General features: G+C 43.7%; 1 protein-coding gene across 1 annotated transcript in view; it reads right to left on the bottom strand.

Moving 5' to 3' along the window:
* LOC137346098 (butyrophilin subfamily 3 member A1-like) overlaps positions 1 to 23,912 on the bottom strand; it is an 84,256-nt gene extending 60,344 nt beyond the window's left edge. The window contains exons 1-2 of the mRNA XM_068009394.1: positions 23,580 to 23,912; positions 13,492 to 13,773 (exon numbers count right to left, since the gene is read on the bottom strand). Of these exons, the coding sequence (XP_067865495.1) occupies positions 13,492 to 13,773; positions 23,580 to 23,826 (529 nt within the window). The 5' untranslated portion in view covers positions 23,827 to 23,912. The remainder of the gene's footprint in view (positions 1 to 13,491; positions 13,774 to 23,579) is intronic.
* Positions 23,913 to 24,973: the final 1,061 nt, after the last annotated feature.

Below are 24,973 nucleotides of genomic sequence, written 5' to 3' on the forward strand. Positions count from 1 at the left end.
AACCAGTATGTCATAGTTCACATAGACGCGCCTGATTGGACAATGGGATTTCCAAGTTCCCACCCATTCATGTCAACAATCAGAGCTGATAGCTGTCATCCTCACTGTCCAATACACAGCATTGCAAACAATTAATATTTGGTCTGATAGTTACAATGGAGATACGGCCTTGCTCCTGTACCACAAAAATGATTATTGTCCATCAGATGGTAATCCTTTATTACATTCTGGTCTCCTCCGTAATCTATGGGAAGTTCTCCAGGAACAAGTTCCCCCCACCCCGTCATGTAGGAAAGGTAACAACCCATTGGAAAGATTCATCACCAAACAGCCAGGGTAACAATGGAGCCGACTGACTTGTTGAGGAATCCACAGAGAATGGATTATCATTATCAGGGTGGATGATGGATAAATCTAGATCCCAGGTACCTGTTGTAACAGTCGCTACAAAAACTATCAATTTGACAGAACTCCAAACTTTGTTCACTCCATATGGTCAGGTCATAGAATGGCACCAACAGTGGTGTCCACTACCACAGTCCACCTGCTGGGCAAACTCCACAGTGTTTCAGAACCACAATAAAGGAAGCCCCTCCCTGTTAATGATTAAAAATAAGGATGATTCTTTGGTAGTTTACATTCCTCCTCAACTTAAAGAGAAGATATTAGTCCTCTTTCATTCTCACCCAACGGCTGGACATTATTCAGCTGATATTACACTACAAAAGCTAACCTGTGCCTGTTGGTTCTGGAAATGGAACAACATGTAGAACAATATGTCAATAGATGCCGACTGTGTTTACAAATTAATCCTCCTTCCTGTTCTAATCACACCCTAACACTGGTCACAACCTCCTCCTGATGGCCCATGGACACACTTACAGATTGATTTTATTGGTCCCTTTACAAAGTCTCAGGGAATCCATAAGTATGGTCTTGTGGAGGTGGACCAATTTACAAAATGGATAGAGGCCTTCCCAACCAGGAACAATAAAGCATGTACGGTCACAAGAATCATTTTGAGTGATGTGTTCTGTAGGTGGGGAATACTGATACAGGTGGATAGTGACCAGGATCCACACTTTACTGGGAAATTTTTACTCCCTGCAGGACATGCTCTAAATAAGGCAGAAATTGCACATTGCTCACCACCCACAATCATCAGGGATTGTGGAAAGGGATAATCGAACTTCAAAAACCATGTTAGCAAATTGTGTACAGAACAGCCCACTCAATGTGCTGACATGATGCCTCAATGTTTGATATCCCCTCACAAAGCAATGGGGATAAGTCCATATGAGGCTTTGACTGGGAGAAAAATGCGGATACCGGGACATGTAACTCTGGAGAATAGAACACCATTAAAATTACAGTCGTGCTGTCAGACGTGATTGCAGACAATGATAGACTATGTGGAAAAAGTGAACAGACTGGTGACAGAAAACGTGGGAAGGTCACAAAATCAAGTTAAACAATGTTTTGACAAGAAAGTCAAACCATTCGAATATGGGGTTAGAGACCAAGTAATGTTACAACGTTTCTCCCTGAAAAACACTCTTTTGATGTGAACTGGGTCGACCCCCACACTGTAATTGACACATTAAACCCAGCTGTATACTTATTGAACATGTCACACAGTCCAAAAAAAACAAACAAAATTGAGGTGGTTCCATATTAATCAGATGAAAACAGTTAAGGATTATTAAGATGTTACGTTTGCTCTACGTACAGGTGTAAATGTGGACCTGCATGTTTGTATTGATACTTGGAAAGATGGTGAATGCAATAAACACAACGATAACATTCAGGACCATCATTACTCGCTGTACTCTGGACAAAGGAGGTGAATGTGTCCCACTGGTAATCTATGGATCAGAACCTCAGATTCTTGGTGGACACAAAAGGTCAATGAGACACAATAACTTATACACAACATACGAGGGGGATCAGGCTGTGGAAGAGTTTCCATGTGAGAAATAAAAGAGGGATATGGAGTGTGTATTCAGTGTAAGGTGTCAGGCAAGCTAGCCCCGCCCCACCACCACCTCCCCAGACTGAGGCACACATTATTTTTTCACATGAACGTTAAAACTTAAAATTGCAAGCCCCTGACTAGAAAGACATTTGCATAGTAACAGATGGTGTTGGAACAATGAGGAACCAGTCCCTGCCTCAATACAAAGAAGAGACCTGGTCAAACCAGCTGGTCACGTGACCACCGGCGGGCCAACTAGGGGAGTTTTAAATTGGAAAAACAGAATCTGAACTGAGAAAGCCATGTGCTCCTGGAACTGAAACAAGAATTACCTTACCTTCTCTCCTGTCCGCCTGTTCATCTCTCAGGGAACTGAATCTTGTGAAAACACGAGCCTCAAAGAGAGAAAAATCTCCTACATGAACAAGGTTTAAGAATACTGGGCCCCAACGAAAAGCAACACCTGCTATAATCAAGTGAGCTCGAAGCACAGTAAACAAGAAACTCTTCTTAAATTGCCTCAAACCCCTCTCTACTATACTTTCCTCTCCTCTTTTCTGTCCCTAATTGCACGTGTGTATTGTGTGAGCATGCTCGCATGGGTGTGTTGAATATTCGAAGGCATGAACTGTATTAGAGTTTAAGGGTAGTAATGACCTGGAACTTGCTGCCCACAAGGGTGGTGGAAGTGGAGATGATCAGTGACTTCAAGACGAAGTTGGATGGTCACCTGAGAGAAATAGACTTGCAGGGCTACAGGGATCGAGCCAGGGAGTGGGACTGACTGCATAGCTCTGTGGAGAGCCAGCATGGGCTCGATGGATAGAATGGCCTCCTTGTAAATGACTCTTGACTCTCTCCCTGCCCTCTCCCCTTGCTGTCTCAGTGTCTCTTGGTCTCCCTCTCACCCCTCTCTCTGTCTCCTTCTCACCCCACCTTCTCTGTATCTCTTCCCCCACTATCCCAGTATATCCAGTTTTCTCCACTCCCCGTTCATTGTTCCCCACTCCCCACTCAGTGTTCTCTGCTCAGTGTTCCTCGCTCCCTGCTCAGTGTTCCCCGCTCCCCATCCCCCTTGTCAAAAAAAAGAGAACTACCCATCCCCCTAAAGTCAAAAGCCTTTTCATGACTCAGCAAAGCACTAAAAAAGAGAGTTCAGGATAGACCCACCCACTATTGACTCTCCTGAGGAAACAAATTCCAGTTTAGGGCTAATTAAATCTACCCCCCGCCCCCATCACAACACTTTTCAGACCTCAACAGGAACAAAGACCCTCGGGAGACATGGAATGGGCAAACTGAAGAACAATGTCCCCAAAAAGCCACATGTTTATTGGGATGCCAAAAATTGGCAATTAAAGCTGCACTGGCACCAAGAAAAGACAGGCTGTAATAAGTTTTAGGATTTATGAATGAATGGAATGAATGAGAGAAATGCATGTTTTTTTGCTGTATCTTATATTTTCTCTCGACCTGGCACATGTGGCAACTCCTGCAGTACTCCATCACATCTTTGTGCAGTTTTGGCCATCAAACTGCTGTCTTATGTGGCCTTTGTTCTTTCGTATACCGGCATGTACAGCCACTGTAGTCTCGTGGGCCCTTCTTAATATTTCTCCCCGTTACCTCTGTGGCACCACGAACTGGTGAACCGCTGTCCACTCTTTGCTCTCAGGTCTGTGAGGAGAACTCCATTTCCTCATCAGTATCCTCATTCTTTAAACAGTAGCAATCAGGGACTCCCTCTGTTTCACTTTCAGAGTGCACAGCCTGTTCTAACTTTCACAATACCAGGTCAGCTCGCTGAGCCTCAGCGAGGGAAAATTTATTTAATTCATTTCCTGGTTCTTCCAAATTTCCAAAGAAAGTCTTGGACAGACAGACCTCATTGTCATTTGACTACAGAGCCAATGCAGTCTCCTCTGAGGGAGCTGGTTTGATCACGGCCTCACTCATTACACATTCAGGGAAACTACAGGAGACCGTCTCCTGTCACTGCCCTGTCTCTCTGACCTCCTGCGGTCTTTTTTTCACTACTGGGAAAACTACCACCTTCACCCCCGTCAGATCATTACATAGGAGGAGGTCAACACCGTCCACAGGCAAACTAGGGACAATCCGTACGGTCCCGAAATTAGGTCGCACTCCAGGTGAACCCGGTGTACAGGTACAAGCATACACTGCCCTCCAATACCATTCACCACCATTGTGGTGTTCACTGCACTCTCTGGGGGAAAGGTCAGGCCTTTTCCTAGTAAAGGGGATCTAGTGGCCCCTGTGTCTCTGAGAATTACCATGGGCTTGCTTGCGCCAATCGAGGGGTATGGGGTTACTTTCCCTTCAAACATAAAACCCTGATAGCCTTCAGGAATCCTATTAACTTTCCCTGTATCTGTAGTAGTAAGCCTCCTGGGTCTCACTCTTACTGCAGTTAAGCCACAGCTTGTTCTGCTTTGCTTCCCATCATGGTTCCTTCTTCACTGAGCAGGTGTGTCCTGATTAACTCTACAGGTTTTCCCTTTAGTTTCCAGCAGTCAGCTTTTAGATGCACTGCCTTATTACAATGGAAGCACACAGGTCTCTGGGTCTCACTTCTGCTCACAGCACCTTCTTTGTTGGCTAGAGGAGGCCCCACTGTGTCTCCTGCTTTTCTTTCTCTCCCAGGACTGCTTGGGCTCCTGTCACCTTCCCACCCTTTGTCCTTTTTGGATTTGTGGGGGTGACTAGGAAGGATTCTCCCCTGGGTAACTGACTTATAAATTAAAGCAAACTCATCAGCTAAAACAGCCACTTGCCGAGCTCTCTGAACCCGCTGCTCCTCTACAAGGGTCTTGATGGAGAGTGGGAGAGAGTGTTTAAATTCCTCCAACAGAATTACTTCTGAGATTCTCATAGCTGAGCTGTACTTTAAGAGCCCTCAGCCACTGGTCAAAAGCCAGCTGCTTACTTATTTCAAACTCCAGATAAGTTTGATTAGTTTGCTTCTTGAGGGTTCTAAACTTTTGGCAATAGGCTTCAGGTACTAATTCATATGCCCCAAGGATAGCACATTTGGTCAGATGTCAGATGAACTCTCATCTGGCAACAGGGAATAAACCTCATGGGTTTTTCCAGTTAGCTTACTTTGTAATAAAAGAGGTCAGGTTTCAGCTGGCCATTTTAGCTGCCTTGCCAGTTTCTCAAAAGACACAAAAAACACTTCTACGTCTCCCTCATTGAATTTTGGAATTAGTAGAGATCGCAACTTACAGATAACAATTCTGTACGCAGCCCTGAATTACGCTCCTCCATATTGGCCAAGCTTTCACTGGGTTTACTCTGTTGCACCCTAGTTAACTCAAGCTGCTTCAGCTATCTTTCTTCACATTCTTTCTGGAAGGCTCTTTCTTTCTCCCTCTCCTGTCTCTTTCTCTCTCTTCTAATTCAAGTTTCTTTTGTCCTAATTGTATCTTTGCTAGCAATACCCTGTCAGAGTCTACTTCCAACACTGCTCCTGCTTCTTCAAATTCAAGGGAAAAATGGTTGGCCACTAGTCTTAGGAGTTCAGATATCCTAGCCTTGCCACATACAGTGATCCCACACTGCTCAGCCATTATTCTCAACTTCTCCATAGACAGTGTTTTTAACTTATCCCAGGTTACTTCACCCTGGCTTGGGGAGCTACTAGCTTCAGCTGCAGACATGTTCGTATTCTAGCACACACAACCACAAGAAAACCTGTATTGAAATCTTGCTCTTTTTTGATTGGTAACAATTTGGCTTCCCACTTCCAATTACTCTCGTTTGTCTGTGGGTAAAATCCAGGACGGTAGCCCTAAATTTCTGTTACGACAGGTGAGAAAGGGGTCCAGGGTTCCCTCTCAGTCTTCACCAAGTCTTACTGTAACAGGGTTTAATTTTAAACACACCGTGTTTTTAGCTCCCCCTTGGTGAATACATATTCACCGCTTTCCAATTATAAGGCAAAGAACTAGCCAAACAGTTTTTCTTAGGTTTAAAGCAAAAAAGTTGAAATTTATTAAACTTAAACTCTAATTCGGTGAACACCTACGGATACACGACGCACCCACACTAGCATGCATATGCGATACACATATGCAGATAGAGACAGAAAAGAGCAGAAGAAATAAAGTGGAAAAGTTTGAGGCAACTCTGAAGATGGTTTTTTGTTACGGATCTTCAAGCTTACTGTAGAGTCCTTGATTGTCGGTAGATCTTGCTTTTCATTGCTGCCCAGTATTTTTCTTAAACCTCGTTCACTGGAGGAGACTTTTCTGTCTTGGCGTTCATGTGTCTTCAGAGGATTTGGAGTTCCATGAGAAAGAGATGGAAGCAGACAGGAGAGGCTGTGGCGAGCCAGCCAGGAGAGATCTTTTCAGTGCAGAAGGAAACAGATACTCTCAGTTCAAACTGTTTGTACAATTCAGAAAAACCCAGGTTGCGAAGCAGGTTAGTCATGTGACTAGCTGGTCTGACCACATCTGTTTGTGGATTCTCTGGTCTGAGCTGACACTGGAATGTCTCTTCTTACACACAACACCTGGTGCTCAAAGTCCATTGTGGGTTAAATTGGAGCAGGGACTAGCCCCTTTGTCCTTCCGTGCACAGGCTGTTAGTATGCAAAAAATGTTTTTCCAGCCAAGGGCCTGGTGATTTTTCAAACAAGTGCTTTCTTTACTTCAGCAACAGTTTGAAGTTTAATGTTCATATGGAAAAATTAATATGCCTCATTCTTAGCAGGTGGGGGTCTAGCATGACACTGTCCTTTAAGCTTGCTGTAGAGTCCTCGATTGCAGGTAGGACATGCTTTTCGTTGGGGCCCAGTATTATTCTTAAACCTTGTGTAATGTAGGAGACTTTTCTCTCTTGAGGTTCACGTGTCTTCAGTGGGTCCTGAGGCTTGTGAGAAAGAGATGGGAGCAGACAGGAGAGGTCTTCTCAGTCCAGGAGCAAACAGTCTTTATGACTTCAAACTCTCTGTGGCTAGTTCAAAAAAACCCTGGACCAGCCAATTAGTCATGTGACCAGCTGGTCTAACCAGCCCTGGCCCTTATGAATTGTGTCACCTTAGCAGGCCCTGGAATGTGCTTCCTTAACCCTTCACTGTCTGGTGATCAAAATCCATTTGAAGTAATTGGAGCAGGGCATAGTCCTTCATCTCCACAAACACTGTCTGTTAGTATGCAAATGTTTTTCAGCCAAGAGTCTGGTAGCCTTTGTAACAGGCCTTCTCTTCTTCCCAGCACAGTTTGAAATCAATGTTCATATGACAAAATTAATATGCCTCATTCTTGGCAGGTGGAGGCCTGCATGACAGTCACGAGATTTGGGTATGGCATCCCTGAACTACCTAAAGCCTTAACAACATTAATAAGTCAAATGAACACCTCCCAACACCATTATTACATTCTAGATCAAGGAAATAAAGCTATAGCCAAGGAAATTCCAGGGGTGGAGGATTCAACACATTGGTGGGAAATAGGGATAAACATGGAAAATCACCCCTGGATTAGAATAATTTCACACATATTGGTTATAACCCTGTTATTGGTGCTAATATGCTCACTGCTGTACACTTGCTACTCGAAGCACCTGGTACACCAGACAAGATCACAATTAAACATGATCACAGCACAAAATCTCTTGGAAATAGGTAAATATGGAAGTTCAAAGTACACAAGAATTTCATTTTAAAGGGTCGGCATAAATGCCTTGCCCTCAAGGTGGGGATATTGTAAGATAGAGTTCACTACTTGGTATAATATTAAATCTGTATACTGTATGGTGTAATGTCTTAAAATATGTAAGCTTAATTAGAAGTGATTATGAAGATAATAATGCTTTATAATATTGTTAAAGTAACTATAATATGTGGAAGCTCAATTAAACATGATACTCGGCCGAGAAGCAAAGCATGATGGTAAATTTAAGCCAACTTGAAGAAGTTAAAAGCAAAAAGGAATGTGCTGAGGCAAGGTTATGTTCAACACAAGCTGGCAGCAAGGAACAGAACCTTGAGCAAATATACAAGAATGTGTTTAAGTAGTGGGATGTCTGAAACAAACAGATAATGAAAGACAGAACATTAATTACATTACAATTGAAACAGAAGGTTTAAAGTTTGAGATCCATTATCACTAGAGTAAAATACATTGCTGTAACTCATGTAAAAACTGTTTGCATGAAGATCCTAGATAAGGAATAACGAAGTTACAAGAAGATGGAATAAAGTGATACCAGAGGATTAAGTATGGAATTTAATGTTAAAGGTTCAAAAAATGATTATTAAAGAGTGTGAGTGAGATAGCCCAGGTGATTGTCAGTTGGCTCAAAGGAGAAAAAGGATATAAAAGAACAGATATTGAAGATGAGAAGCAGCACAAAAACCTAAAGGAAGAAAGAGAATCTTCATTCAACAGAACACAGCAAGAGAAAGAGAGACCGTACCACAGTCACTCGGAGGGCTACCACTGAAGGTCTGAGGAACAGACTGTGACTATGGTCTAAGTATTACTTCTTTGAACTGGATGTTAACTACTTAATAAATCTGCTATACTTATAACCAATATATATCTCTACACCCCCCTCACACCCTCTTCCCCCCACCCCCATCGCACCCCCTTCCCCCACCCCCCCTCACACCCCCCTTCCCCCCACCCCCCTGAGGAACAGACTGTGACTATTACTTCTTTGTACTGGATGTTAACTAATTAGATTAGATTAGATTAGATTAGATTAGAGATACAGCACTGAAACAGGCCCTTCGGCCCACCGAGTCTGTGCCGAACATCAACCACCCATTTATACTAATTCTACACTAATCCCATATTCCTACCAAACATCCCCACCTGTCCCTATATTTCCCTACCACCTACCTATACTAGTGACAATTTATAATGGCCAATTTACCTATCAACCTGCAAGTCTTTTGGCTTGTGGGAGGAAACCGGAGCACCCGGAGAAAACCCACGCAGACACAGGGAGAACTTGCAAACTCCACACAGGCAGTACCCGGAATCGAACCCGGGTCCCTGGAGCTGTGAGGCTGCGGTGCTAACCACTGCGCCACTTAATTAATAAATCTGCTGTACATATAACCAATATATATCTGTACTCACAGTGGTTTGTTGTAGTCATGGACGAGTCACCCTTGTTGGATTAAATTTAATCCTGAAAGTAGCAAGAAAGCTACAGCCAGTGTCAAGGATGTTACTGAATGGCTGCAGAGCACCCTGAGGGTGGAGGGTGAACAGCCAGCAGTGTGGTCCACATTGGTACCAACAACATAGGTTAGAAGAGGGATGTCGTCTTGCAGAAACAGTTTAGGGAGCTGTGAAAGAAATTAGCAAGCAGGACTTCAAAAGCAGTAGCACATGTAAGTGAGTACAGAAATAGCAGGATAGAGCAGATGAATGTGTGACTGGAAAGATGGTGCAGGAGGGAAGGCTTTAGATTCCTGTGACACTGGGACCAGTTCTGGAGAAGATGAGATCTGTACCAGCCAGACGTGTTGCACCTGAACAGAGCTGGGACAAATTTCTTTGCAGGGCGATTTGCAACTGTTAGTGGGGAGAGAATAAAATAACTTGGCAGGGGTGTGGGAACCAGGAGATAATACAGGAGAGGAACACCAAGGTACAGAGAATTGGAAGAGACAGATAATACAAGAGTATGAAATAATAAAGTATTAGGTGGGGTCAGAATGAGAGATTTAGACATCCCTGGTATCATCCTGGTAAACCTAGTCTGTACCCTCTCCAAGGCCTTGACATCCTTCTTGACATAAGAATTGTGCTGACCAGACTCCAGCTGAGGCCTAACCACTGATTTGTAAAGGATTAGCATGACTTCCTTGTTTGTGTATGCAATGTCCTATTTACAAAGCAAGTATTCCATATGTTTTTTAACCTACCTTAACAACTTTCTCTGTCATCTTCAAGGATTTGTAAATACACATCCTCAATCCCTCTGCTCCTGCAATCCCCTCAAAATAGTACCATTATATTACCATTATATTTCTTCTCTATGTTATTTCTCCCAAAATGCATCACTTTACACTTATCTATATTCAGTTGTATCTGCCATGTGTCTGCCCATTTCACCAGTCTGTCTATGTCCTCCTGAAGTCTCTTATCCTCATCACTATTTACTATGTTACCATAGAATTGTTACAGCACAGAAAGAGGCCATTCAGCCCATTATATCCATGCTGGCTCTCTACGAGAGCAACTCATTGAGTCCCACTCCTGTGCCTTTGCTCCATAGCCCTGCAAATATTCTCTCTTCAGATAATTATCCAATTCCCTTTTGAAATCCATGATTGAATCTGCCCCCACCACACTCTCAGGCAGTGCATTCCAGATCCTAACCATTTGTTGCGTAAAAATGTTTTTCCTCATGTCGCCATTGGTTCTTTTGTAAATCAGCTTAAATTGGTGTCCTCTGGTTCTCGACCCTTCTGTCAATGGGAACAGTTTCTCCCAATCCACTCTTCTCAGACTCCTCAGGATTTTGAACATCGCTATCAAATCTCCTCTCAATCTTCTCTTCTCTGAGGAGAACAACCCCATCTTCTTCAATCTATCTTCATTACTGAAGTCCCTCATTCCCGGAACCATTGTTGTAAATCTTTACTGCACCCTCTCTGAATCCTTCCCACCCTTCCTAAAGTGCGATGCTCAGAATTGGACACAATAAACCAGTTGATGACAAAGCAGTGTTTTATTCAAGTTTATCATAAATTCCTTGCTTTTATACTCTATACCACGATTTATAAAGCCCAAGATCCCATATACGTTTTTAACTACTTTCTCACCCTGCCCTGCCACCTTCAATGATTTGTCACATATACCCCATGTCTCGCTGCACTTGCAACCTCTTTAAATTTGTATCCTTTATTTTAGATTGCCTTCCTCATTCTTCCTACAAGAATGTATCACTTCTCTGCATCAAATTTCATCTGCCATGTGTCTGCCCATTCCACCAGCCTGTCTAAGTCCTCTTGAAGTCTATCACTATCATCCTCACAATTCACAATATTTCCAAGTTTTGTGCCACCTGCAAATTTTGAACTTGTGCCCTGTACACCCAAGTCTAGGTCAATAGTATATAACAAGAAAAGCAGGGGTCCTAACATCGGCCCCTAGGGAACCCCACTGCATACCTTGCTTCTGTCCAACAAATAACCATTCACTACTACTCTCTGTTTCCTGTCACTCAGTTTTGTATCCACGCTGCCACTGGCTTCAAGTTTGCTGACAAGCCTAATATGTGACAACTTATCAAACAATTATACCTCCCTCATTAACCTTCTCTCATTACAGCCACCCCTCCTCCTTTCTTTCCTTCTCTATCTTTCCTGACTACCTTCTATCCAGGAATATTTAGTACCTAATCCCGAGATTAGATTAGATTAGAGATACAGCACTGAAACAGGCCCTTCGGCCCACCGAGTCTGTGCCGACCATCAACCACCCATTTATACTAATCCTACACTAATCCCATATTCCTACCAAACATCCCCACCTGTCCCTATATTTCCCTACCACCTACCTATACTAGTGACAATTTATAATGGCCAATTTACCTACCAACCTGCAAGTCTTTTGGCTTGTGGGAGGAAACCGGAGCACCCGGAGAAAACCCACGCAGACACAGGGAGAACTTGCAAACTCCACACAGGCAGTACCCAGAATCGAACCCGGGTCCCTGGAGCTGTGACGCTGCGGTGCTAACCACTGCGCCACTGTGCCACCCTTTTTTGAATTCAGTCTCTGTTAATGCCGCAACACCATATTCCCATGTGGCAATCTGCGCCTGCAGCTCACCAACCTTATTGACCACACTTTGTGTATTTACATACATGCACTGTAAACCTAATTTAGACATTATTGCATCCCCTCTTACTCTCATCACATCTAATATCTTACTATTTCCTACTCTAGTGCCATATGCTTCTCCCAATCATTTGTGCACCTTGTTCATCCTCTCCAATATCATCTCCTGGTTCCCATCCCCCTACCAGGTTAGTTTAAACCCACTTCAATAGCACTAGCCAATCACCCCACGAGGACATTGGTCCTGGCTCTGTTCAGGTGCAAGCCGTCCGCCCTGTACAGGTCCCACCTCCTCTAGAATTGGTCCCAATGTCCCAGGAATCTAAAGCCCTCCCTCCTGCACCATCTCTCCAGCCACACCTTCATCTGCTCCATCCTCCTATTTCTATACTCACTAGCACATGGAAATACTACCTTGGAGGATCTACTTGCTAGTCCTGCTTATTAATATTTTTACGAGCTCCCTAAAATTTTCCTGCAGTACTCCAGCCCACTTTCTACCTATGTTGTTGGTACCGATATGGACTACGACAACTGGCTGTTCACCGTTCTCCTTCAGAATGTTCTGCAGCGACTCAGTGACATTCTGGACCCTAGCACCAGGGAGGCAACATATCATCCTGGATTCACAACTCGAGATGTAAAAATGTCTGTCTGTTCCCCTAACTATAGAATCCCCTATCATTGTTACTGTCCCAATCATCCTCCTGCTCCCTGGTACAACTGAGCCACCTGTAGTGCTGTGGACTTGTCTCTGGCTGTATTCCCAGAGGAACAATCACCCTTACCAGTATTCAAATACTAATTAGAGAGCAAGATGCACTCAGGGGACTCTGGCACTTCCTGCCTGGTCCTGATTTTGTGTCTGGTGATCACCCTGTCCCTCTCTGCCTGCACACCTGTAAACTGCAAGGTGACTACCTCTAGAAACGTGCTATCTTAGTCTCACGGATGCACCGCAGTGACACCAGCTACTGCTCCAGATCCGAAACCCAGAGCTCAAACTCCTCCAGCTGACAACACTTCCTGCATATGTGGATTCCCACATGGAACAGGATGTGCATCCAAGGGACTGAGATGCCCTTCTATTTGTTAGAGTACTGACTAAACTTATCAGAAATAAAAGTCTTTAAAAAAACTTAAGATTGAATTCCTAAAACCTGACTATTTTTAGACCTGAGTTAATTAGTCTAGTTCCTCATCTTAGACCCTTTCCTCAATACTTACCCTCATTCTCGATGTTAGTTTCCTCGGATCCTGCTGTTCCTTCCTCGCTGCACTGATTCTGACTTCACTCTGACCTCACTCTTTCAATTTCTGCCTATGTTGAGTTGTTCTCGCTCCACTTTCACTTTCACACTTTCTGGGGAAGTCTGCACTGCTGCTGTGCTTTTTCTCCCACTCCGCTCTGGCTCCACTCCTGCTCCTCTTGATCAAATCTTACCTGATGTCACTTTTGTTCAGCTCACACACTGACTCAGACTTTCTGGACAGGACTCAATGTATACGACAGAAGCTAAAATGCATCACGAATGAATCACATTCATTACTTTGATAAATATCTCCGGATGCCCCAAATCGCTTGACAGCCAATGAAATACTTCTGAATTGTAATCACTGTTGTAATCTAAGAATTTAAATCATCATTCTTTTTAATGATTAAACATCAATTTTACAAACCTGATATCCTGATAATTGCTTCTTGTTCTGTTTTCAACTGTTCACTCCATATCAGACACCTGAAGCTGTTTGTTGATTGTTTTGTTATTTCAATGTTGCTCTGGATGTCTCCAAGACCATTAGAGTCCTGCTGGTATCTTGTTTCAGCCTGTATTACATTATATCCATCCTCATTAATCCACAGTATCCCCGGTTCAGGATACCATCCACTGGATTTACACACAAGCTGGATTCCATTATTATGATATTGTTTCATCTGAATCCAGGGCTTACGCCCCAATCCTGTAATCAACAGTGAATAGATTCAGAAAGAACTATTGTTAGGAACACTTCCTATAGCCTGTGGGAAATATTCATTTAATGTTATTGATAAATATTTAATCATAGTCCTGGAATAATGTGACTTTAATGGGATTCTGAACTGAATCTCAAAATATATTGTTATAGAACAGTGATGATTAAATAATTAATGTAAATCAGAAATCAGTTGTTCAGACTGATTAACTCCCACCTGCGTGAGGTGACAGAGGACACCTGATCCCAATGGGATTGTACTCCAGCCTGGCATAAACACCTTCAAGAGGAGATAAAGGAGAAAATCGATGGACCATAAAAATCCATATATTACTGACCAAATATACATACACTTGGAGGCAGATGATACCTATAGACACTAGAGTAATAATTCTGGTGGTGCCAATGGATTTTCAAACTTCTCCTGTCATGCTCTCTGTGTTCTGACCCCATTCCAAGTCCTGGGTGTGGGGTTATTTCTATATTAGGGTCAGACACCTGCAGCAGTAGCAGTGCCCACCCAGCAGTCCTCTTGGGATATCGATCAGGTATGTTCCAATCAGGTGGTAATGACACAGTGCCATCAACTGGCACATTTTACATCATTACCACCTCAGCAATGATGGACTGAAGACATATTTATCAGTGTTGTTAAGGAAGGCAAACAATCTGATGGCAAAAGAATATATTCACGCTGAATTGACACTAAAACATTGGTAGGTTTTTCCGATTTATTGGTGCCTGGAAAAGTGTTGCTGAGCTCCCAGGGGCTGTCTGTCTCTGAAAGATTCTGCAGGCACCATCTCCCCCAGCAGCAGCAGCAGCTATTTCTCACAACCACACCCCCATGGTGAGCTCCCAAGCACAGGCAGGAATCCTGTATAACACATTTACAGAAGGTTAACCCTGGAAATTTCACCAGTGTTAGCAGTGGATCAGCACAGTGCCCACCCTGCCACGCTTCTACCAGGATCAAACCACAGATGAAAATCCCTGCCTGTAATCTCAATTTTTTTTAATGTTCATTCATGGAGTGTGGGCGTCACTGGCCAGGCCAGCATTTATTGCCCATCCCTAATTGCCCTTGAGAAGGTGGTGGTGAGCTGCCTTCTTGAACCGCTGATGTAGGTGTAGGTACACCCACAGTGCTGTTCGGAAGGGAGTTCCAGGATTTTGACCCAGTGACAGTGAAGGAACAGTGATATAGTTCCAAGTCAGGATGGTGTGTGACTTGGAGGGGAACTTGCAGGTGGTGGTTTTCCCACACATTTACTGCCCTTGTCCTTCTAGTTGGTAGAGGTCATGGGTTTGGAAGGTGCTGTCTAAGGAGCCTTGGTGCATTGCTGCAGTGCATCTTGTAGATGGTACACACTGTTGCCACTGTGCATTGGTGGTGGAGGGAGTGAATGTTTGTGGATGGGGTGCCAATCAAGTGGGATGCTTTGTCCTGGATGGTGTTGAGCTTCAAGTGTTGTTGGAGCTGCACCCATCCAGACAAGTATTTCATCAGAGCCCTGACTTGTGCCTTGTAGATGGTGGACAGGCTTTCGGGAGTCAGGAGGTGAGTTACACACTGCAGGATTCCTAGCCTCTGACCTGCTCTTGTAGCCATGGTATTTATGTGGCTACTCCAGTTCAGTTTCTGGTCAATAGTAGCCCCTAGGATGTTGATGGTGGGGTGTTTAGCGATCGTAATGCCATTGAATGTCAAAGGGAGATGGTTAGATTCACTCTTGTTGGAGACGGTTATTGCCTGGCATTTGTGTGGCACGAATGTTACTTGCCACTTCTCAACCCAAGCCTGGATATTGTCCAGGTCTTGCTGCATTTCTATATGGACTGCATCAGTATCTGAGGAGTCGTGAATGGTGCTGAATATTGTGCAATCATCAGTAAACATCCCCACTTCTGACCTTATGACTGAAGGAAGATCATTGATGAAGCAGCTGAAGAAGGTTGGGCCTAGGACATTATCCTGAGGAACTCCTGAAGCTCAGATGATTGACCTCCAACAACCACAACCACCTTCCTTTGCGCTCGGTACGACTCCAACCAGCGGAGAGCTTTCCCCAATTCCCATTGACTCCAGTTTTGCCAGGGCTCCTTGATGCCATACTTGGTCAAATGCTTCCTTTATGTCAAGGGCAGTCACTCTCACCTCACCTCTAAAGTTCTGCTCTTTTGTCCATGTTTGAACTACGGCTGTAATGAGGTCAGGAGCTGAGTGGCCCTGGCGGAACCCAAACTGAATGTCACTGAGCAGATTATTGCTAAGCAAGTGCCACTTGATAGGACTGTCGATGACACCTTCCATCACTTTACTAATGACTGAGGGTAGACTGATGGGGCAGTAATTGACCGTGGCTTGGATTTGTCCTGCTTTTTGTGTACAGGACATACCTGGGCAATTTTCCACATTGCAGGGTAGATGCCAGTGTTGTAGCTGTCCTGGAACAGTTTGGCTAGGGGCGCGACAAGTTCTGGAGCACAGGTCTTCAGTACTATTGCCAGAATATTATCAGGGCCCATAGCCTTTGCGGTATCCAGTGCCTTCAGTCACTTCTTGGAGTGAGTGAATTGAATTGGCTGATGTCTGGCATCTGTGATGCTGGGGACTTCAGGAGGAGGCCAAGATGGATCATCCACTTGGCACTTCTGGCTGAAGATTGTTGCAAATGCTTCAGCCTTATCTTACGCACTGATGTGCTGGGCTCCCCCATCATTGAGATGGGGATATTTGTGGAGCCACCTCCTCCAATTAGTTGTTTAATTGTCCACCACCATTCATGGCTGGATGGAACAGGACTGCAGAGCTTAGATCTGATCCATTGGTTATGGGATCGCTTATCTCTGTCTATCGCATGCTGCTTCCACAGTTTGGCACGCAGATAGTCCAGTGTTGTAGCTTCACCAGATTAACACCTCATTTTGAGGTATGCCTGGTGCAGCTCCTGGCATGCCCTCCTGCACTCTTCACTGAATCACATGAAAGATATTAAAATAACAAAGACTGAGATAAACGTGGCTGATGGTTTCCAAAGAGCACAAGTTTAAACTCCTGAGAGGGTTGAGGGTTCAACTCCTGTCTTTAAGCACAATTTCTAAGATGATGATTCAGTGTCAGACTGAGTAAATGCTGCTGCCACATTGAGAGTTTTTAATCATTTATTTTTCTTCAGTGAAAGAATTTTGGGTTTGAATTTGATTTAAAAGTTGTGTCTCAACAAAAAGTAAATTCATATAGTTTTTTAACACAGTGAGTAGTTGGGGTCTGGAATGCACTGCCTGACAGTTTGGTGGAAGCAAATTCAATCGAGGCCTTCAAAAGGAAATTGGAGAAGTAGCTGAAGATAAAAACTGTGCAGGGTTATGGGGTAAGGACAGGGTGTGGAACTAGATGAATTGTTCTTGCAGAGAGCTGGCACAGACTCGATAGGCCAAATGGCCTCTTTCTGTGCTGTAACCATTCTCTGATTCTATGTAAACTGCAGACATTGAAGAATGGGGATTGAAGCCACACAAGTCAGTGTGTGGAATGTGAACTCAGCAAACTGCAAACTAATTCAATGAAGGTCAACTGTCCAATCACAGACCCATTAGTCAGGATGACCTCCATTCTGTTTGGAAAAGAGCAAGAAATGTTCCCTTTCTACCCACACCTCAAAGGAGGATCAGAGATAGTCAGTTTAGTGAACAGGCCTGCAGGCAAGTCTGCTTCCTGGGGCCAGAATGAAGGATGAACCCATGTTCAGGAGTCTGTCAAATATTGAACAGAGGATAGAAAACACAGCCCTTGGTCCAGAGCTGAAAGTTAATTTGCAGGCAGTCCGATTCTTTACTGAAACGTTAGAAAGAGAGAAAGGGATGTGAAAACACATCAGTCAGTCCACAAAAAAGCTCGGTCGTTTATTATTTCTTTTCAGCTCATTTTTAGAGGAGAGGCCTGATTAAATTTAATGGATTTTTTTCTGTCACCCAAGATTAGAGAAACACATGGGAGAACAGGTGGGAAAAACATGTTAACTAGTTCAGATCACAAGGGTTTCTACTGGTAAACCTCTGGGTTACAATATTGTACAGTGAGATAGTGGGGAGTACTGGCATGCTCCTGAATGTAAACCACTCAGTTTGCTTAATGCAGTGACAAGTACCTGGCACCAGATAGAATGGGGCCAACATTGTTTTTCCTTTCTGCAGACTTCCATTGTTATTGAGGCTGGTTTCCAGTGTTATTTCCTGAAGAGAGGACTGACCCAGAAACCAATGTGAAGAGTTCCCATGTAGCATTGTAAGGAATGGGCATTCCCTTCACTGAGAGTTTTATTTATTTGTTTATGGGTTATGAGCATCGCTGACAAGGACAGCATTTATTGCCCATCCCTAATTGCCCTCGAGAAGCTGGTGGTGAGTCACCGTCTTTAATCGCTACAGTCCATCTGGTGTAGGTGTACCCACAGTGCTGTTCGGAAGGGAGTTCCAGGATTTTGACCCAGTGACAGTGAACGAACAGTGATATAGTTCCAAGTCAGGATGGTGTGAGACTTGGAGGCGAACTTGCAGGTGCTGGTGTTCCCATGCATCTGCTGCCCTTGTCCTTCCAGATGGCAGAGGTCACAGGTTTGGAAGGTGCTGTCAAAGGAGGCTTTGTGAGTGGGTACAGTGCATCTTGTACATGGCACACACTGCTGCCACTGTGCTCCAGTGCTGGAGGGAGTGAATGTTTAAGGTGCTGGATGGGCTGCTAATCAAACAGGCTGCTTTGTCCTGGATGATGTCGAGTTTATTGAGTATTGTTGGATCCAGGCAAGTGGAGGTTTTTCCATCACAGTCCTGAGTTGTGCTTTGTAGATGATGGACAGGCTTTGAGGAGTCAGGAGGTGAGTTACTTGCTGCAGAATTACCAGACTCTGGTCTGCTTTTGTAGCCACAGTATTTATATAGCCAGTGCACTTGAGCTTCTGGTCAATGGTAACCCCCAGGGTGTTGATGGTGGAAAATTCAGTGATGGTAATATCAAGGGAAGTTGGAGATGGTCATTGCCTGGCACTTGTGTGGCACAAATGTTACTTGCCACTTACCAACCTCAGCTAAATGTTGTCCAGGTCTTGCTGCATCTGGACACAGACTGCTTCAGTATCTGAAGAGTTGCAAATGGTGCTGGACATTGTGCAATCATCAGCGAACATCCCCACTTCTGACATTATGATGGAGGGAACGTCATTGATGAGGCAGGTGAGGATGGTTGTGTCTAGGACACTACCCTGAGGAACTCCTGCAGTGATGTCCTGGGGCTGAAGTGATTGGCCTCCAGCAACCACAACCAGCTTCTTTTATGCTGGGTAAGCCTCCGAACAGTGAAGAGTTCTTCCTCGATTTTCACTGACTTCAATTTTTCCAGGGTTCCTCGATACCACACTTGGTAAATACTGTGTTGATGTGAAGGGCAGTCATTCCCATATCACCTCTGGAATTCAGCTCTTTTGTCCATGTTTGGCCAAAGCTGTAATGAGTTCCGGAGTTAAGTAGGCACAGAGTGACAGACTTGTTACAGCACAGAAAGAGGCCATTAGGCCCATCATATCTGTACCAGCTCTCCGAATGAGCAATTCACCTAATGTCATTCCCCGGACTTCTCCCCGAAACACTGCACATTCTTCCCTTTCAGATAATAGTTGAATTCCCTTTTGAATGCCTCGATTGAACCTGCCTCCACCACACTCTCAGGCTGTGCATTCCAGATCTTCACTCACTGTATGAAGAACTTTGTCCTCATGTCACTTTTGCTTCTTTTGCAAATCTGTGCCCTTTTGTTCCTGATTCTTTCACGAGTTGGAACAGTCTGTCTCTCTCCACTCTGAACAGACCCCTCATGATTTTCAATACCTCTATCAAATCACCTCTCAGCCATCTCTACGCCAAGGAAAACAATCTCAACTTCTTCAATCTGTCTTCATAACTGAAGTTCCACATCCCTGGAACCATTCTCGTTAATCTTTTCTGTGCTCCTATCAATACCTTCATTTATTTCCTAAAATGCGGCACCCAGAACTGGACGTAATACTCCAGCTGAGGGCAAACTAGTGTCTCATACAAGTTCAACATAAATTCCTTGCTCTTGTACTCTATACCCCTATTAATAAAGCTCAGGATACTAAATGTTTTATTGACTGCTCTCTCAACCTGGCCTGTCACCTTCAATGTCTTATGTACATATCCATCCAGGTCCCTCTGCTCCTGCACCCTTTTTAGAATTGTACTCTTTATTTTATATTGTCTCTCCATGTTCTTCCTACCAAAATGAATCACTTCACATTTTTCTGTAGTGAACTTCATCTGTCACTTGTCTGCCCATTCCACTAACTTGTCTATGTCCTTTTGGAGTTCTACACTGTTCTCCTCACAGTTCACAATGTTTCCAAGTTTCATAACATCCACAAACTTTGAAATTGTGCCCTGTGTCTAGGTCATTAATATTTATCAGGAAAAGCAAGGATCCCAAAATTGACCCCTGGGGAACTCCACTACAAACCTTCCTCCAGCATGAAGAATATCTATTAACTACTACTCTCTGTTTCTTGTCACTCAGACAATTTCCTATCCATTTTGCCACTGTCCCTTTTATTCCATGAGTTATAATTTTGCTCACAAATCAATTGTGCAGCACTGTATCAAACACCTTTTGGAAGTCTGTGCAAACTACATCAACAGCATTGCCCTCATTAACTCTCTTTGTGTTACCTCTTCAAAAAACTCCAGCATGTGAATTAAACATGATTGGCCTTTAACAAATCCATGCTGGTTTTCCTAGCGGAACCAAACTAAGCATTAGTGTGCAGGTTATTACTGTGTAAGTGCTGCTTGATAACATTGTCGCCAACACCTTCCATCACTTTGCTGATGATTGAGAGGAGAATGATAGGTCACTGATTGGTCAGATTGAATTTGTCCTGTTTTTTGTAGTCCGGACATACCCGGACAGTTTTCCATATTGTTGAGTAGATGTCAGTTGTAGCTGTACTGGAACAGCTTATCTCGAGGTATGACTAGTTCTGGAGCACTACATCTGGGATGTTGTTGGGGCCCATAGTCTTTACTGTATTCAGTCACTCAGGTGATCCTTGATATCACGTGGAGTGAGTTGAAATGGCTGACTGGCATCGATGATGCTGGGGACTTCAGCAGGAGGGCAAGAAGGATCATCCATCAGTATTTATGGCTGAAGATATTTACAAATGCTTCAGCCTTGTCTTTTGCACTGTGATGATTGGCTCTGCCATCCTCGAGGATGGGAATGTTTGTGGAACCTCCTGCTCCTGTTTTTAACTGACCACCACCATTCATGACTGGATGAGGCAGGATTGCAAAGCTTTGATCTGATCTGTTGGTCATGGGATCACTTAGCTCTGTCTACTGCAACCTGCTTCCACTCTTTAGCATGCACATAGTCCTGTGCTGTAGCTTCACCAGGTTGATACCTCATTTCTCAGTATACCTTTGAACTGCACCTTGCAGGTTCTGCTACACTCCTCATTGAACCAGGATTGTTCCTTGATGGTAATGGTAGAGTGAGGAACATGCTGGGCCATGAGGTTACAGATTGTGACTGAATACAATTCTGCTGCTGCTGATGGCCCACAGTGCCTCATGGATGCCCAGTTTTGAGCTACTAGATCTGTTCAGAATCCATCCTATTTAGCATGGTGGTGGAGCCACACAACACGATGGAGGGTATCGTCAGTGTGAAGACAGGACTTAATCTCCACAAGGACTCTGCAGGTCCTGTAGGTCAGTCCTACCAATGCTGTCATGGTCAGATGCAGTTGCCAACCAGGAGGTTGGTGAAGACCAGGACAGGTAGGCCCTTCCCTCCTGTTGGTTCTCTCATCACCTGCTGCTGCAGGCCCAGTCTGGCAGATATGTTCTTCAGGACTTGGCCAGCTCAGTCAGTAGTGCAGGAACCAAGTCACTCTTGGCTTGCGGCCCCAATGATATTCTAATTGACTGGTGGGCTTTTGCTCAGATCAAGACTCCATGCATTCATCCTATGGATCTGGGAGTAAAATGAACCCATCCTCCTTCCCCACTAACCACCCTCCCACCCCTGCCGACAATTGTAACTATCTTCGAGACGGAAGATAAATAATGTTTTGCAAACTATCGAGGTATTTCCCTCTTGTCCAGATCAGGGAACATCCTGACACGTATTCTCCAGAATCACCTACTTCCTGTGGCTGATGAAATCCTCCCAGAGACACAATGCAGCTTTAGATCTTCCAGAGGAACCTCCGACATGGTCTTTGTTGCCAGAAAAATCCAAGAAAAATGTTGAGAACCCCAGAAACTCTTCAGTGCATTCATCAATCTGAGTCAGTCACACGAGGCTCTGTGAATTGTGCTTCAAAGATTTGGATGTCCAAGAAACTTCATCACAATCCTGCAATTGCTCCATGATGATATAACTGTCTTGTGTGGGAGTTCTGAAACAGACATCTTCAAAATCCAGACCGGGGTCATACAAGGCTGTGTGACAGACCCCGTACAATTTACAATCTACCTGACAGTGACTATTCACTTGATCAAAGATCAGCTGCCCTCTGGTGTGATTATTAAATACCGCCTAGATGGAAAACTCTTTCAGCTCAGTTATCTCTGTGCCAAAACTAAACTGACCACCACAGACATACATGATCTACAGTTTGTGGATGACTGCAGTGTCGTTGCCCACTCTGCACCAGATTTGCCAGCTGCTCTCGATCTCTTCAATTCTACATACAAGAGACTCGGCCTGTACTTGAATGTTGCCAAAACTCATATCAACCCACACCTGGTCGGCCAAATATTCCACTTCCCATATATGTTGAAGGAGACACTCTGGATTATGTTGAGCACTTCCCATACCTTTACAGCTACCTCTCTCAAAAGACCACCATTGATCAGGAGATCCAACACCAGATCAGCTGCATCAGCTCAGCCTTCTACAAACTACTGCAGCGAGTGTTTGACAACAAAGACCTCCGCAAGTCAACAAAAGTCCTAGTGTACAGAGCAGTTGTTATCCCATACTCCTGTAGTGTAGAGAGATCTGGACTGTGTATCAGAAATTTCATCAGTAATGTCTCTGCCACATCCTCCGGGTTCAATGGGAGGACTGTCGAACAAAAGCTCGTGTCCTTCTTGAAGCCAGCACCACAAGCATTCAGGTAAAACTCCTGCAAAATCACCTCAATGGATTGGACACTATGTCCAGGATGGCCGAAAACCGTCTACCCTCCAGCTCCTGTTTTCTCAACTCTCAAAAGGCCAGTGTTCCGGGGAGGACAAAGCAAATGCTTCAAAGACACTCTGAAGTTCTCCATGAAGTGTGTCAGCATTGACATTGATGACTGGGAGGAGCTTTACCAATCGTTCAAACTGGCGACAACTTGTTCATCAAGCTGCATCATGCTTTGAGTCCAAATAAAAAGTCTTAATGATGAGACAGAGTGGTGACAGAGAAGGAAAGAAAAGGAAGAAAATCCTGCTCTCCGGATCCCACTACCTCGTGGGACATCCTGCCCAATGTGCTCAAAGATCTGTGGGTCGAGAATCGGCCTGTTCATCTCCCACATCTCCTGAGTGCAGCTTCATGACTGGGAGCATAGGAATATGAAATTAACATTGACATGAATTATTCATTAACATGAATATTGCACCAACTGCTAAAGAAACCTATTTTTAATCTATTTGCAATTTAAACAGGAGTTTAAACACATCACTTCTACAAGTTGTTAATGTGTTGGTAGATATTTACTAACCTGCAACTTCCAGTGTAACTGCAGCTTCTGCTGAATCAGTTCTGTCATCAACTAAACATGTATATTCCCCTTCATCAGATACTGTTGTGTTCTTTATTCTGAGAGAAATGATTCCTTTAGTCAGTTCCTCTCTAATCAGTTCAGTCCTTCCTCTGTAATTCTTGTGTTGAACGACAATATCATCTTCTCCATTTCTGTACATGTGTACTGGTGAATCGAGACCTGATTTAAGCCACTGCACCACCATGTTACTGATGAATAGATCTGGCACAAGCTGACATTCCAATAGAGCATCTTCACCCACAATGGCGACAACAGGATCATCAGGTCCACGTATGTGGAATTGACCTGGTGAACAAAAACATTTCAAAATAAAAATCAATTATTCATGTAATCTACAAAAGTCAAAATACTTTCAAAGTAACTGATCATTTAAAATATATAGTACAACATACAAGTCCTCCAGAGCTGTACTTGTAAAACAATATGAACTCAATAAGTTATTGCTTCTGACTTAATACCAACAAATTGATCTTATTAATTTGATAGATTTCTGGAGTTTATTTGAAATTGCTTATTCACATATCAATTTTCCGTAGCTTGTAAATATTATACAGTTCTATTAGTATTCTGCCTCCCTCAGAGAAACCACCATATTGTCTCGGGGATCTTTTCCTGAACTGTATGTAGCACAGCCATTGGGGATGGTAAATAACAGTGTGTCACTGAGCAGAAGAGAGCAGGGAGTGGGTTGGATTGAAACTAAAGAAATTAGGTGGTGAAATTTCCAAACACTGTGAAAAGTATGACAAGGACAAAGCTGGACACAGAGCCCCAAACTAAAAGTGATAAAATCTATATAAAGTTCTGGTGAAAGATCTTTGACCTGAAACGTTAACATCTGTGGAAAGAGAAACAGAGTTGAGTATTTCCAGCATTTTCTGTTGTTATTACGGATTTCCAGTATTTTTGCTTTTGCATAAGGAGAGTTTGCTTTATGCAAAGTGGTGACAAACCAGTTATAAAAGGATGAAAGCAGGAGGTTAATGAACATTGTCATGGACTGTTTGCTGTTTTATTTTGGTCTGAGGATTGTCTGCTGAGGAAGATTAACACAAAGTTAAAAACACTCAGGTCCTGGGAAAGATAATGAAAATGCAGCTTTATCAACATGTCTGCCAGATATGTCAGTCACAAAACTACAGGTCGACACAAGTAAAACTTTGTTAAAGGGGAATGAATTCCACAGTGTTTATGAGGCAGAAATTCCTGTCAGACAATAGCACAAAGTGGGCAATATCAAATCAGCCGCTCACTTTACACCCCATCCAACTTCCTGTTCCATTGAAGCTGTCAGCTCCACAAGACAAATGGCTCTTTTATCATACATGTGG

The sequence above is a fragment of the Heterodontus francisci genome, chromosome 29 (genome assembly GCF_036365525.1).
Source record: "Heterodontus francisci isolate sHetFra1 chromosome 29, sHetFra1.hap1, whole genome shotgun sequence".
Classification (NCBI taxonomy): domain Eukaryota; kingdom Metazoa; phylum Chordata; class Chondrichthyes; order Heterodontiformes; family Heterodontidae; genus Heterodontus; species Heterodontus francisci.